Genomic DNA, 14,365 nt, shown 5'->3' with positions numbered 1-14,365 from the left:
TGCTCAAGGAGAGGCAGTCTAATTCCAACCAATTAGGTCGTCCCAAGATGGGGTAAGGATCAAATTTTGTAAACCTTGAAGGTATAATCCCAAGATGGGGTAAGGGTCTCCATCCGTAAACCTTGAAGGAGCCTATTGTAGTTTGGTTTCTCAGCGCCCTGGCAACATAATCACCCTTCCTCCCTTAAGGCTTGGTAGAAACAAGGTTAGATCATAATATAGAACGATATGAATTATAAAAATGTACAATTAATTGTAAAAGGCATAATAACTTGATAATGCATTAAGTAATGTATGATAAATGTTGAAAACATGACAGCTTCCAAGTAGGGAACATCACACTCCAATGCATTAATCTAGACTTAATGCATTTGCATTGATTTTATCTTCCCTAGCTAAGAGGGAGTGTTAATTATGTTTTGTGTATCTATGGTGAGGGCCATAAGTGTTGACATGGGAGATCACTACACATTTTGTCTGATCATCCTCCCTAGCTAAGAGGGAGTGTTAATGTTTGTAGCTTGAGTCGAATGATCATTTAGAATACATATAATATATGTTGATTAGTAATAATATATTATTATGTTATTATTAATCATATAAAATTTAATATTCAATATTAATCTATTATATTATTCTAAATTAATAATTGATTGATGAAACATTATAATATTGATTAAATTATTATAATTAAAGGAGAGACATGTCCATTCAAGGACATGCCTCTCCAAAGGAATATATATAGTATAATGTTATTCAATTTGAGAATACATAGAATTCCAAGAATGCAAGTATCAGATTGAATTAGATATATACATTAAAATACATCCAATAAAACCTGGGAAAATCAACATGGTATCAGAGCCAGGTCCAGGCTAGGAGCCCCAAGCACACGAGAGGTGTGGCTTAAGGGGGGTGTTGGTGTTGGAAATAAGCCACACCCGGACCGACAATGGACTGGTCCAAGAGGGGCCAGTAGCTCAGTGGTAGAGCACTCCAGCCGAGTATGGAAGGTCCTAGGTTCGAGTCCTAGCTGGTCCATGTCTCAACAAAGACATCCTTGAATGTATAAACAATGTAGGAGTGGAGATAGGGGATAGGAGTTGCCGAATTCAGTGAACCTCCTCTGTGTGCAACTTCAAATGTTGAGATACTACCAAATCTCACTCCTATGTTGTCTTCACCAGCTGTGCAGCCTCAACCAATTGACATTTGCTCTTCTCAATATTTCACTTCCATAGTTGTTAGTCTATCTCATTCTACTTCAATGATTTGTGCATGTTGGGTCAATTGTTCCTAGAAATTTTGGATACGATTATCCATCTCGACACATATCGTCTGCACCATCTAGAGGGCCTCATCCATGGACTATGCAATCTTATCAGTAGATACTATCTAGCGTTTTTGCCTAAGGAATAGATCTCTCAAGGTCTCCATGCCAAATAGAGCTAATTACTCGACCCATGTCTTACCCCCACTGTCGACCTAACAAGGTGCCATGCTACCATCATCTCTAAAGTCTCTACCCCTAGCAATACCCAAGAAGTGAAGCATCTAGCAAACTCCCCTTCACATTCCATCTACATAAATGCCATGATGCATTGGGCTTCACTCATCACCAATAGAAAATATCCTATATCTAGTTGCTTGGAGATATCCCCAACCTCCTGCATTACCAGAACCATGGACTTTAAATCTTATAGATACCTCTAAATTGTACCGATTTTGTCCTTATCTGGCTTAACAATCTCGATAATTATGCCTTCTAACTCACTCCCACTCAATTCCTCTTTATCCTCAATAGATGGATCGACCATGGGCAACTCCTGGACCCCTGAAGGTGGTTGTGGTGCAACCTCCTATACGTCCTCCACATTAGGCGGAGTTACTTGTGTAGGACCAAGCTGAGCACTATCAACAATTGTGACCAATTTTGTCTCCAGCTAATCAATCCATCAGCCATGAGCCTTGGATATGAGGGAAAAGCTAGAGCCTCCACTAGAATCCCAAGTTGTTTCTGCAACTAATCAATTTGCTTCACTTCCCAAGCCAAAGTAGTGTCTCCAAGAAACGTAGTGTCCCCAAGAAAAGTGCCCTCAACTAGTAATATGGGCTCTACTAGCAAAATGACCTCAATAGGTAGAATGGATTCCACTAGCAGTGTGGTTGGTGGTAGTGTGCCTAGCAATGTTGGCAATGTAACTGGAAATGATGATGGCAAGGTAACTGGCAATGAGAATGGCAACAAGATGGCCTCCTCTATCTCAACCTCCCACATGGAATGTGCATCAGCAGCCAATGACACCTCATCTATTGGCATAGTGGCCAATGCGGACAACAATAATTCGATAGGTTCATAGTTGTCTTTTGTATTGTTTCCCCCATCACAGGACACATCCCTCTATTTTCTTTTCTTCCTAGCCGATTGTACCACTACCTCTCCCATAGGTGACTACATATTTAGGGTATTCCAATAAAAATTCATTGGCCAAGAGGGATCAAGATGTGATACCAACTAAAACTTGCCCCATTTGTCAACAGAAACCTGAGTATGAATGGCATCTTAGAATAGAGCAATGGTGTATTGCGCCATGTAGGATTGATTTGTGTTTCTATGAAAGGAATTCGCTGATTCTCTATTACCAAAATCTCGTCCAGTTATATACTTTACCCATACTTAAGGAAATCATACAGTCTATCATCCAAATGGCCATGTCTAATGCTCGGCTAGCACCTGCTAGTCAGTAGTTTTCAGCCCTGTTTGCTACCCAATTTTTTTTTACGTCTTTACCAACTCAGCTACGAAGGTATTTTGTCAAACAGTTTGCTTGCATTATTTCATAGAGAGTTCGGATTTGCAAGTGTAATAACATTTGTTTGCAGGTTTGTGTACTGTATATTGCATTTGGAAAGGTATCTTAATAAACAATGATAGTGGCTTCCTTCTTTCAAATCTGAAGCACTTATTTATATAATATGATTATACAAACCCAAGATACAAGAAACAAGTGGCAGAAAAAAACCCTTGAATGATCATTGACTGAAATACAATAATGATTGTTACAGTTTGATACAAAGATCAGTTCGTTTAAACATTTGCAATATATTTTCTGACCTGTTATAAACTTCAGAAGAATGAAACTTCAACCCCAATAGCAGCTCCACTTAAAACAATCAGTACATTTCATGCAAGTACAGATCTGAAAAGCACATTCTTCTTCAATGTTGACACCCAATCTAGCATCCAACGATCCTTATATCTGCTGCTAGGGTCTTCAGAACTAAATGCCTGGTTGAATGGAAGTCACCCAGCAGATTATGCTAAATTGCTAATTTTCAGTCAAGGAAAAATCCAATCGATCACCTACATGTTGGAGTCTCCAAAGTTTAGCCTCACGTCCAGCATACAGTCATGGAATCGCCCAAAAGAAGAGGGGTCTCATACCAATCTCTGCTAAATCATCACCTCATACCTGGAACTGAAATACCAATAACATTTGCATAGATATGCCCAGCAATAACCATTCTTTTCTCCACCATTAATAAAAAATCATCAATCACACAATAAACTGCTCATAAAGAAGTTCTACGCATCCAAACAAGCAACTTCAAAAAACCTCAAAGCCTTTAAGTTTTTTGACTTTTTCCAGTAATGCAGTTGGGAAGATCTTGTTGTAACATTAGTCACATGGAGAAGTTAATAAATATAGCTATCATAGTTGGACCTTTCATGCTCAAATTACGAAATTATCAAGTGCTGGTCATAAGAAATAGAGATCTCATGCAGCTTCAACAACAAAGGGAAAAATCCAGTCAGAGGCCATCTACGATAGAGATAAAGGAATTTAAAATTGAAGTTCATTTTACTACAGGAAAAATGAAATACCTTCTCAACATTGCCGAATACTTAAGAATAGGATGAAGATAAGAATGACTAAATTAGTCATTAAAGGTGATAAATTCAAAAAAAAATCTACATGCTATTTTGAGCATAAGTTTAGTACCTATTTTGGCATATTGTAACTAATTAATTCTTTTTATAATTAGTTTTTAGCATGTTGTAACTAATAATTCTTTTTAGCATTTGTTTTTGGCATATTGTAATTAATTAATTCTTTTTAGAATTAGTTTTGGTTTAGAATTTTTTTTTTTTAATTTGGATAGGGATAAGGTTTTTTTTAAGGAAGAATTAAATAATATTATTTTAATATTATGTTATTCTTTAAACTAGCCTCTTGAAGATTTATAAATAAGTACTAAGAGCAGATTGTATTACTATTCGTCAAGGATTCTAACTTAAGATTTTAGAAAGTAAGTTGAAAGTTGTGTGCCCAAGAGGAGGAGGAGAATGAAATTAATATATGCAGCTGGAATCTTCACTCGAATCAAAGGCATGTCATTGTAATCATGCAAGAAGAAGAATAAGTAATTGAGAAGTCTCGTGCTAATGTTGTGTAGCATCTACTTTCAACCTTTTGGAGCAGCTTTGCATGTTTCAAAGTATTTATGTAAACTTCATCATTATATTGTGCTATGTTTGAACCAATTCCTTTCTTGATGTGATGTCAATAATCCCCTATTTAATCAACACAAACTTTACTGTTGAATATTTTTATAGTTTGGTATTGCAGAAACAAAAAAAAACATGTTGGTGAGATAGGCAATTTTACAGCCTTTTGCTCTAATCTCCAAGTAAAAAAAAAAAAAAAACCAAATAGGTCAAGTTTTATTTAGTTATATCATTTTCATACAACCCAGAAGAACAAATTTTATCGTAGCAGATTTGTTTATTGTTTAATATTTAGGAGTAGATTAAATCAGGGAGCTTCCCCTGTGAATTTGAAGAGAGGATTTCCTTATCGACTATTTTGTTTTATATTTTCATGAAAGTGACATTAAAACACCAACAAGACTTGCACCCCAAACTCATGCTTCTAGCTTGGCATGAAATTTACAATTATAGGCTCAATATCAAAAAGGATAGTATTAAATGATTAAACCAACAATTGATGGAACATCAATTGCTTCTCTTGCCACAAACATTATGCAAAGAATTATTATCTACTGTATTGTATAATGTTTCAAGTGAATGGTAGTTGAATTGGAAAATAAACCACCATGTCAAAGTAACTCACGACAAATTCATCATCAAAAGAATACAAGCGTAGAATACATACCCGTCTCCAAGTGAAAAGACCTGGTATGACATCTTGGCAACAGCAAGACCAATCTTATCTTCCAGGGAATTCTCATCTTGACTAGGAGTTGCATCGTCAAGAGAATTTCCTCCAAAATTTAATCCATTAAGAAATAAGTCAGGCATCCCTAAGGCAGGAGTTGAGATCAGTGAAGGCTTTGCAAAATTGCAATAGCCATCTTCCCACGTCAGCATCCTACATATACCATAACAATTTTTAAAAAAATAGAATTAGAATTATAATGCTCCTCACCAAGCATGGAATCACAAAAAAAAACTCTCAAGTCAAATATAAGAAGAAAAGAACTTAACTAGACCATAGTAAGCCATTTGAACAATCACGAAGTAATTAACTAGAAGCTCCATTCCATCAATTGAGAACTATACCTACTAAAATTCACAAATACAGGCAAGCCATTATATCTTTAGCATTGTTGGCACTTTTAACTCTCTTCTGAGTTAAAGCTGACAATGTAAAGTTTCATTATCTGCAACATTAAATGATTAGGTATTTTGTTAACTATCCATGGATATATTCAATGCTTTGAATTGGCTAAGTCCTTATCATTTAGATATAGAATAACCATTTACTTTGTTAACTACATGAATGTATGTGTTGACAATAGTTACAACACTTGGAATATTGAAATATTTGTGTTCCCATGATGTCATCCACTTTCCTTTTCTGTTTCCAATCAGATTTTATAACCAGTCCAGTCTTTGATTCAAATTCCTTTTGTGGGACATAAAGGTCTATAAGATACACTGCATGAAACAATGCAAATGATTACAAGATTTTCTCCACCCAATGTGGGAAAACATTTAGGATGCAGCGAGTTACCCTTGCACTGGTCTACAATGTGCTGTGTCATATAATCCAATACTTTAGGAACAAATCTGAAACATTATAGTGTGCATCAAACAGTAAATATGGAACATAAGTGAGGTATGAGTCTATACATTAAGTGTATTACTTAGTCACTGAGGCATTAGTATTAAAAGGCAATCTCATTCTCACTTTCTATTATATAGCAGATACGAACGAACTTGCTTGGTTTTATAACATGACATCAAAGTAGGAGAGGTCTGCAAATTCAAGTACCAAAGTCCACTCAATAAGCCAATTCATGCTATCTTGATCGTAGGTTTCAAACGATCTGGGCTACTTATTTACTTGTACATTTCTTAATATTGTACACATCTCTATGTATATCTATATTCTCTTAGAGTTACCTTCCTCTTAGTGCTTCTTAATATATCCTGTATAACATTTATATGTAAATTATATGAATGAGAGTACAGCATGTATAGCTACTGGAGTCTACGCTTGTCTCATTATTGTTATAATTGTCAATATTATTTTGTATCAAAGTACAATCAATCATTTCATTTATATCTAGCCATCTCAAGGGTTTCCATCTTTTACCTTAACAATATCCAACACCCTTCGGACTCCACTTATTAAGGCGCTAGATCTCAATGGATCCTACCTTCCACTCAATCTGTTTGATTCAACAATGCTTAGATTTGTGGATTTGCTTCAATGTTGATGCACATTATCAGACTGGAACTACAACCACTTACTAGGCAGTACCTTATCATATCCACTTTGGTATTAGAGTCATTTTGCTAATTTGGTTTTCTCAAAAAAATGCCTCGACATTTAACACATATTTCTCCTCATAAAAGGATCTGAGTAGAACGAATATTGCATCATTAGTAATTAGTCTTGAAGAGCTTTCCAACTAGTGGCCACAAAAAAATATTCCAAACAGTACAAAAGGATCTCTGACCTTGAGATGTTTGCCATCCATAACTGCTGTATTTTTTCCAATCATAAACCACAAGATATAAATAAGCAAATCAAGCAACAATTTTTTTTTATCAAGTAGACATTTTCAGATCTAATTGCCTAGAGGTTTGTTTTCAAAAAATTGGCTGCAAAACCTTGCTAGGCCTTCAATCCCAGATCTGATCTTGCTTGGCTCCAAAGCTACAATGAAATTCTCAGGTGAATCGGGGAAAGTATTAATTTTCTTGGGCAAAACCTTGTCAATAATGCCGATTCTCGAAAAGATTCTAGCCCATCATACTAAAAACAAGACTAGACTGATGCCAAAAAAAAATGAGTGCCTTGATTATGATTCTGCAAAACCACTCGCATGACCCTATGACATTTCCAAAATGGTTCAAACTAGCAACTCCACCAATGTTTTGTCTATAGGAATTTCATTTTGGCAACATCAATTCTAGCTGAACTCAATTTTGGTGACCTCAATTCCAGCTGAACTTTGTTTTGGTGACCTCAATTCCAACTGAACTCAGTTTTGGCGACCTCAATTCCAGCTGAACTCAATTTTGGCAACCTCAATTCCAGCTGAACTTTGTTTTGGCGACCTCAATTCCAGCTGAACTCAATTTTGGCAACCTCAATTCCAGCTGAACTTTGTTTTGGCGACCTCAATTCCAGCTCCTCTAAGGATTTGCACTCATGAGTCCAGCTCCACCAAGGATTAGCCCTCATCAATCCAAGACTCATGTGTTTGATACAAGGGTGAAAAGGTAAAATCAAGACTCAATCGCGCAGAGGATTCAAAGTGTTCAAGTTCCAGAAGCAGATACATGCAAGGACTCACCAGTGTAAGGACAAGATCAACACATTCAAGACAAGGAAGATGAATGACCCCAAAGGCCCTACAAGGAGTCTCAAGACAAGGTTCACATTTCCCTTGACTTCTTTTCGCCATAAACACCTCAACCATTACAACCTCGTCAAGATATTTTCAACTTATCTTACAAGAAATATAAACATGAAATGATTTCCAACTTGAGCAAACCTAAGGATGTTCCACCTCCTCAATCTGGACCTAGACGCCTTCCCACACCTTCCATTCCTACTTAAGAAGAGGTATGGGACCATGAGAATGTGCATTTAGGGATCTCAGCTAAAAAATATAAGAATAGGCACCCTATTCACAAGATTGATGAGTTGATTGATGAATTACATGAGAAATCTATTTTTTTTGTAGCATTGTAAATTGCATCCCTATGCAAATTCTTGCTTATCTAGGCCCTATTTTAGCATTACTGACCTTCCATGCCCAACATGCTTGATCCATCCCTATTTAGCATTTCATTTTGGCTTCTCCTTCCCCTTTTGGACCTCAAGTCCCAATTTGTGTGATGTCCCCAAACAGAATTCCATCAAGTATCGTTGATATTGAGAAAGCTCCTTGTATTATCTTTATAAATAATAATAACATTCAAAGCCAATATAAAGAATGAGATATGATTAAAGAAAACAAGACTGATCATATATATATATATTTATATATATCAACATATATCTCCTATGATTAGTTGGATGCCTAGTAGTTGATAATGTGTGGCTCAATCAAGATAATATGGTCAGTGGTTTCTATGTGAAGAAGACTGACTAAAGTAGTTAATATTATGCAGCGAATTACATGCCTGCCAGCCAAATAAGTATGGTTTGTTATGTTTGCCCATTAAAAAGAAATGGTGAAATTAGAAAACCAACTTAGAGATACTTATATAATGAGAAAGATGACAATGAAAAGATTATCGAAGACTTTGATATATCATAGTCTATGTAAAACTCTTACACACAGTATGAAGCTCCAACAAGCCATAATCGGATAAGTGGGCAATTACATATAAGGAGAAATGTGATGGCATAATGACTTTCATATGAGCAGCAAATCAACATATCGTGATATGAGCAGCAAATCAACATACAGTTTTGATAATCCATAATCAGAAGGTGGCTAACAAAGATAGCCGATGAAGAACTTTTCAGAAGGTGGCAATAATATACAAGAAAATATGCAACCAAGCATACAGCCAATTCAAATTAATATCACAAAGACATAATAAACAAGCAAATATGTATAAGTCAATTTGTCATCAATCTGTTATACAGCCGATTCATTATATGAGTTGATTTGCTTAAGGATAATTGCCATTAAGATACTAATTGTCAAAGATCGATTATCCAAGAGGTACGGTCTTGTTTCAAAGAGACGATTTGTCATGAGAAGACATGGATTAGTTAAGGCCACAACCCATGAAAGATTACATAAATGGTTGATACGAATATTAGTTAGGCATTTTTAATCGCCATGGGTTAATATAAGATGTGTCCCTTCAGTAATCAAAGGGTATGTCTTTTAAATGTAAAAGCATATATATATGAAGATTCAAATACAGATTGGTTTTTTTTTATGAGAAGGAATATCAATATCGAACAGATTTTATTTCTACTTCATATCCATTTATGGAGCACTCCAGTTGAGCAGCAGCCTCTTTGGCTTGGACACACAAATACGAGTGTTGTAACTCAGAAATGGTATCATATAGAATCGCCATTATAATCGGGCATATCAGGCCCATTCGTACAAGTCGGAATGTCTTACCAGACCCAAACAAGTTCATCTTTGCATAGTGATAAAGCAATACCAGTTAATATTGATCGACCAATAAGTAGTATATCGTAATTACACAAGACACATGTCAAATAAGCAATCGGGTTGATCAAAGGGAGCCATTTGCATATTTATACAGCACTATTAGGAGAAGCATTACTCTTAAATCAGATAAAGACCAGTATATTTCAGAGATATCATTCATATATTTTGAGTCTATATTGGATCGATATCTGGTTATCAATGTAATCTCTTAATATTGAATAGTCTAAAATCGATACAAGAGAAATGAATCCTTATGCATCAGACTCATTGAACGAAGAAACCATCATCATTATACAAGTCAATTGTCATTATAATTCTCGCAAAAATTAAGCTGATTCACTTGTATTGGCAAAGGTTTAATAGAAAGAAATCTCTTGTAATTGAATTGCAAGTTAGTTGTCCCTATTTCATAAGTTATAAGGGGACATTACAGTGGTATCAGAGCATAATCCTGCCAAACTATGAGAGAATTATCACTCTAAAGATCAATCATGGGATATAATCAAAGGTCTCAACATCCCAAAAGAAAGATCATTTACCATCAACCCAAGAAAACACATCATGATCCCACGTTTATGCTAGAGAAAAGAAAATACTTGTACAGAAATCGTACAATATTGTTAGCAAATTGAGGATTCCTACATCACATTCGTGATTTTATACATGGCAACAACCACATCCTCACAACAAGACGATAGGGGACATAAGCCTTCTCACGACAAGTATCCCTGTCGATAATGATGAACTAGTACAAGGCACTCTTCCATAATATGAGGAAAATTGCTATGAATGAAGAACTAGGAAGACAATCTTAAAAATAGTACCATATATTCAATAGATATTGCATGGTGAAAAGAAAAGTATAAGGAGTAAACGCTGATGAAACTATTTTAATTAATCTTCTCTACTTGCAGCTCAAAGACTTCAAATCAGATTGGACTAAGCTCCTTTAGAAACACTTTGCATAGAAGAAATAAAAAGATTCAAACTCAAACATGTAGCTCAAAGACTCAAAACTTGAGTAATCCTTCTTTATTATTCTTCAAAACCTTAAATTCACATACATAAGCTCAAAGCCTTCTTGCTGTAAATTTGGCAGAATTTTTGCTTGCTTTCCAAAAGATGATAATTACAATGGCCTCCTCAAGTATTTATAGAAGAGGAGCCTTGAGAAAAAGGTGGGAGGATCCTAACTGACTTGAGAGATTCTCTCAACCACCAAGACTCATTCAATAACTAACTGAGACTTCATTAACTAACTAAGAGTTACTCCAACTAACTAAGACTTATTCCAACTACAATCCTAATCGGACACAACTTGTAGTTGCCTTACATGTAATTACAAAAGTGCAAGTAATGTGTAACTTGCTTTTTACAAAAAATACTTTTACATGTAACTTGTCAAAACTAAATTACAACTAAAGATTACAAAAGAGGGAAAATTCAACAAAGTGTTGAAAAACACTTAAGTTGCATTTTGTGAAGACACAAATCCTTGAAATTTCCGGATGCTCGCTTGTAGTTCCTCGGGATTTGGTTCATGGGTGTTCTTGGCAACAACCATGGTCTTCACAATAGTGTTGTGACACCGAAGGAGCGCAGAATTGTTTTTATCCAGGGTAGACTGGATTTCATGCAGAAAGGCTTGGTGTTTCATCAATGCTTGAATCGAAGCTGCCGAGAATTGTTCGCTCCTCCATTCATTATGAATCCTCATCTGTAAATCAGCAAGAACTTGTTCTTTTGGAATCAACTCTCCATCCTGACTTACTATGTTGCAAGAGGCCCTTTCACAATGTGAAACAATATCTTGATAAACTTCGCCTCGAAATCTCTTTGCATTACCGATCTCCTCAATGAGGGATTTAAGAACAAGGGTCTTGTTTTCCAGGAGTTCTTCAAATTCCAAGTACATGACCCTGGAAGAGATGATGGCGTGCTCCTGTAGAACACTCAGTTGTTGTTGGGGCATGGTACGCCAAATTGTCAAACTTTCTTCAACACTTTCCAGATTCTTTTTGAAAGTATTAGAAGTTTGATCTAGTTTCTCCTCAACAGTTTCCAACTTAGACATTATTTGAAAAATGTCTTTCATTACATGTACACATTGATCATGAAGTTGATCAACCCAGGAATCTAGTGCTTGTACTTTCTGAGCAGCCCTTTCCACTCCACGAATTGATTCTTGGGAACTGGAAGAACCTATGGAGTTACTCCCTTCAACAGCAGGTTTTGTAATTTTATGAACAGCTGCCATAAGTTGTCGGTTTTCCTCTTCTAGCTTGTCTTTCTTTGCTAGAAGATCATCACACCTTTGCACCAGTGAAGCAACAAAAAACTGAGCATCATGTTTAATGACCTCATGCATTTGTTTGCCCAACTCTATCCTTGTAACTTTATAATCAGCAACTGACATTTCTTCAATTGGCTTATCTGCAATAAGTTCCACAATTTCAGCTACCTTCATCTTGTTGCTATCAACAGTTACCCTAGAGATAGTCTTGGCCTTTTTAGCAACTTTGGATCTGGACTGTTTGAGTTGCTCGTAATCTAAGGCATCAGGTGAGATTTCTTACTTCTTCCTTTTCGGGGTAAAAGAACTAAGCCATGGAGGCAAAGTCATCAACTCCCCTCCAGTCACAGTCGTAGGCAAAGGAGAAGCAATTTCTGTTTGAATCACCGTGGTCATCCTGGGAGGAATATCTGTTTGGACAGCGACCACGGTTTGCTCAGTTACCAATGGGCATGAAGATTGCCTCATGAATTCTTCAAAACCAGAAGTGGAAGTATCAATTTCTGATAACTAGATGCAAACAGGAATATTCTTAGGAACTTTCGACACACTCTCTTGTTGATGATCAGGAGATGGCTCGTATGCTGAAATGGGAATAGCATTCTGAGGAGACTCATCCACAAGCAAATCAGGAGAAGAAAGAGGCATCTCAATGGAAACTGGTGGAATGATCTCATGAGGCGAGTCTGAAACTGGAGATTTGGGAGCATCATCAGATTGTTGCCCCTCTTCTGGATTATCCAGATCAATCACCTGAACATGGAATCGTGATTTTTCCTTCCCACGAACAGTCGTCTCCTCAGGAGGAAGCATTACTGCACGACTGACTCGTAACTTGATCCTTTTGCCTGAAGATGAAGCACCCTCCTTGTCGTCAATCTAAATCTCAAACTTCCGTCCAAGAGGCCCCGTAGAATCATCTTCTTTACCAACCTTGATTTTTATAAGTCTAACAGCATTACTTTTCAGCCATGAGTTGGTGTTGGCCAAGATAGGCTGAAATCTATCAAGGATGGATATGCACTCCTTGTGTGACCATTGGATCAAAGGAACTGGAGCTTCCTCAACCCTCCGTGAAGTGTATTCAGGATCAAGTATATGCCCGTCAACAATCATCCCTTGTGGGATATCCACCAAGTTCAAATCGACAATTTGCTCAACAGTGAGCCTGCAGTAATCCATCTTGAGGACTTCGGCTTCTGTGCGGAGATCTACACAGATGTCTTCAATGCGATGAACATGCACAAAGGATTTCTTGATCTTCTCCTTCATACCCCTATAACCAAATTCAGCTCTAGGTTTAAACCTTTTAAGCTTGATTTCCTGCAATTCAATCTCCATGGCCTTAGCCTTCACAGATGTGACAAGGGAGTATCAGCCAATTTTCAATGGGTTTGTGGTAGAGATCCCCATTCCAACCTTGTCCTTAGCAGACTAAAAAGTGTGAACAGCCATGATCTGTCTTCCCAACTCCATAAGAATGATCTTATCAGTTGGGTATATGGGAAGCATGTATGGCTGACCATCATAGCATCCGATCCTTATATAAGTGAAGGTCGGAAAAATTGCAAAAACAAACACCCATACTCAGATACTTTGTCCCATGCCTCATCTGATACTCTCTTGTTCCTGAGATTTCTGTCAAATTGACACATGAAATATCCAAAGAATGCATCTTGGACCCTTCTGAAATGCAGTCTGCTGGGTCTCAACGGCAACTGGTCATAATATTCCCAAACCGGTATAAGTGAGCGATCACCCTTGGTAGAAAGACCTGGAAAGTGTCTACGTGATGCTGCTAAATATACCAAATAAAAATTCATGAAGAAGGTCATGGTGGTAGGGACTGCTGCAAGTTGTTTGCACAAGGCATCACTGATGACTTCCCCCCATGAAATGTGATGTGACTGTCGTATGAACATAATGAATTGATACATCCATGGCTCAAAGACATTGGAATGCTCAAGACCCATCATCCTGCTGAGAAGAGTGATGGTGTCTCCTATCTCCCATTTGAAATCGCAGCGGTACAACTTCGCCCACCTTGAGAAGGAGGCTCGTGGCTCTTGGATCCACCTATTGATGTGTCGCTTGCAATCTTTTTCCCCCTTCACGTAATATTCCGCTGCACTTTCTTTGGTGATTTCCATATAAACAGGTGCAGGAGGTATTCTGAAGACCTTCTCGATCATATCTGCATCAAGACGGATTATAGCTTCGCCATCATCATTTTTTATGACTCTTGACTCTTTGTCAAAATGATAGGCACATGCAAGAACTCACTCAAGTTCTAGGGTAGCCACTAGGAAGGAAGATGCATGATGGATATGGCTATCCAACAGCCACTGCAAGTTATTATCCTATGGATCTTCTACCCTGTTGACG

At 37.0% G+C, this 14,365-nt stretch overlaps 1 protein-coding gene across 6 annotated transcripts in view; it reads right to left on the bottom strand.

Moving 5' to 3' along the window:
* LOC131079056 (uncharacterized) overlaps window positions 1-14,365 on the bottom strand; it is a 261,018-nt gene that overhangs the window by 221,453 nt on the left and 25,200 nt on the right. For all 6 annotated transcript variants that reach the window (XR_009113903.2, XR_009113902.2, XM_058016941.2 and 3 more), the window contains one exon: window positions 5,178-5,393. Coding sequence is in view for 4 of the 6 variants with exons in the window: in XM_058016941.2 (XP_057872924.2) it covers window positions 5,178-5,393 (216 nt within the window). In the remaining 2 variants the exon portion in view is untranslated. The remainder of the gene's footprint in view (window positions 1-5,177; window positions 5,394-14,365) is intronic.

Source organism: Cryptomeria japonica, chromosome 4 (genome assembly GCF_030272615.1).
Source record: "Cryptomeria japonica chromosome 4, Sugi_1.0, whole genome shotgun sequence".
Taxonomy (NCBI): Eukaryota; Viridiplantae; Streptophyta; class Pinopsida; order Cupressales; family Cupressaceae; genus Cryptomeria; species Cryptomeria japonica.
Note: the sequence above shows the minus strand (reverse complement) of the source record. Positions and strands in the feature narration are given on the sequence as shown.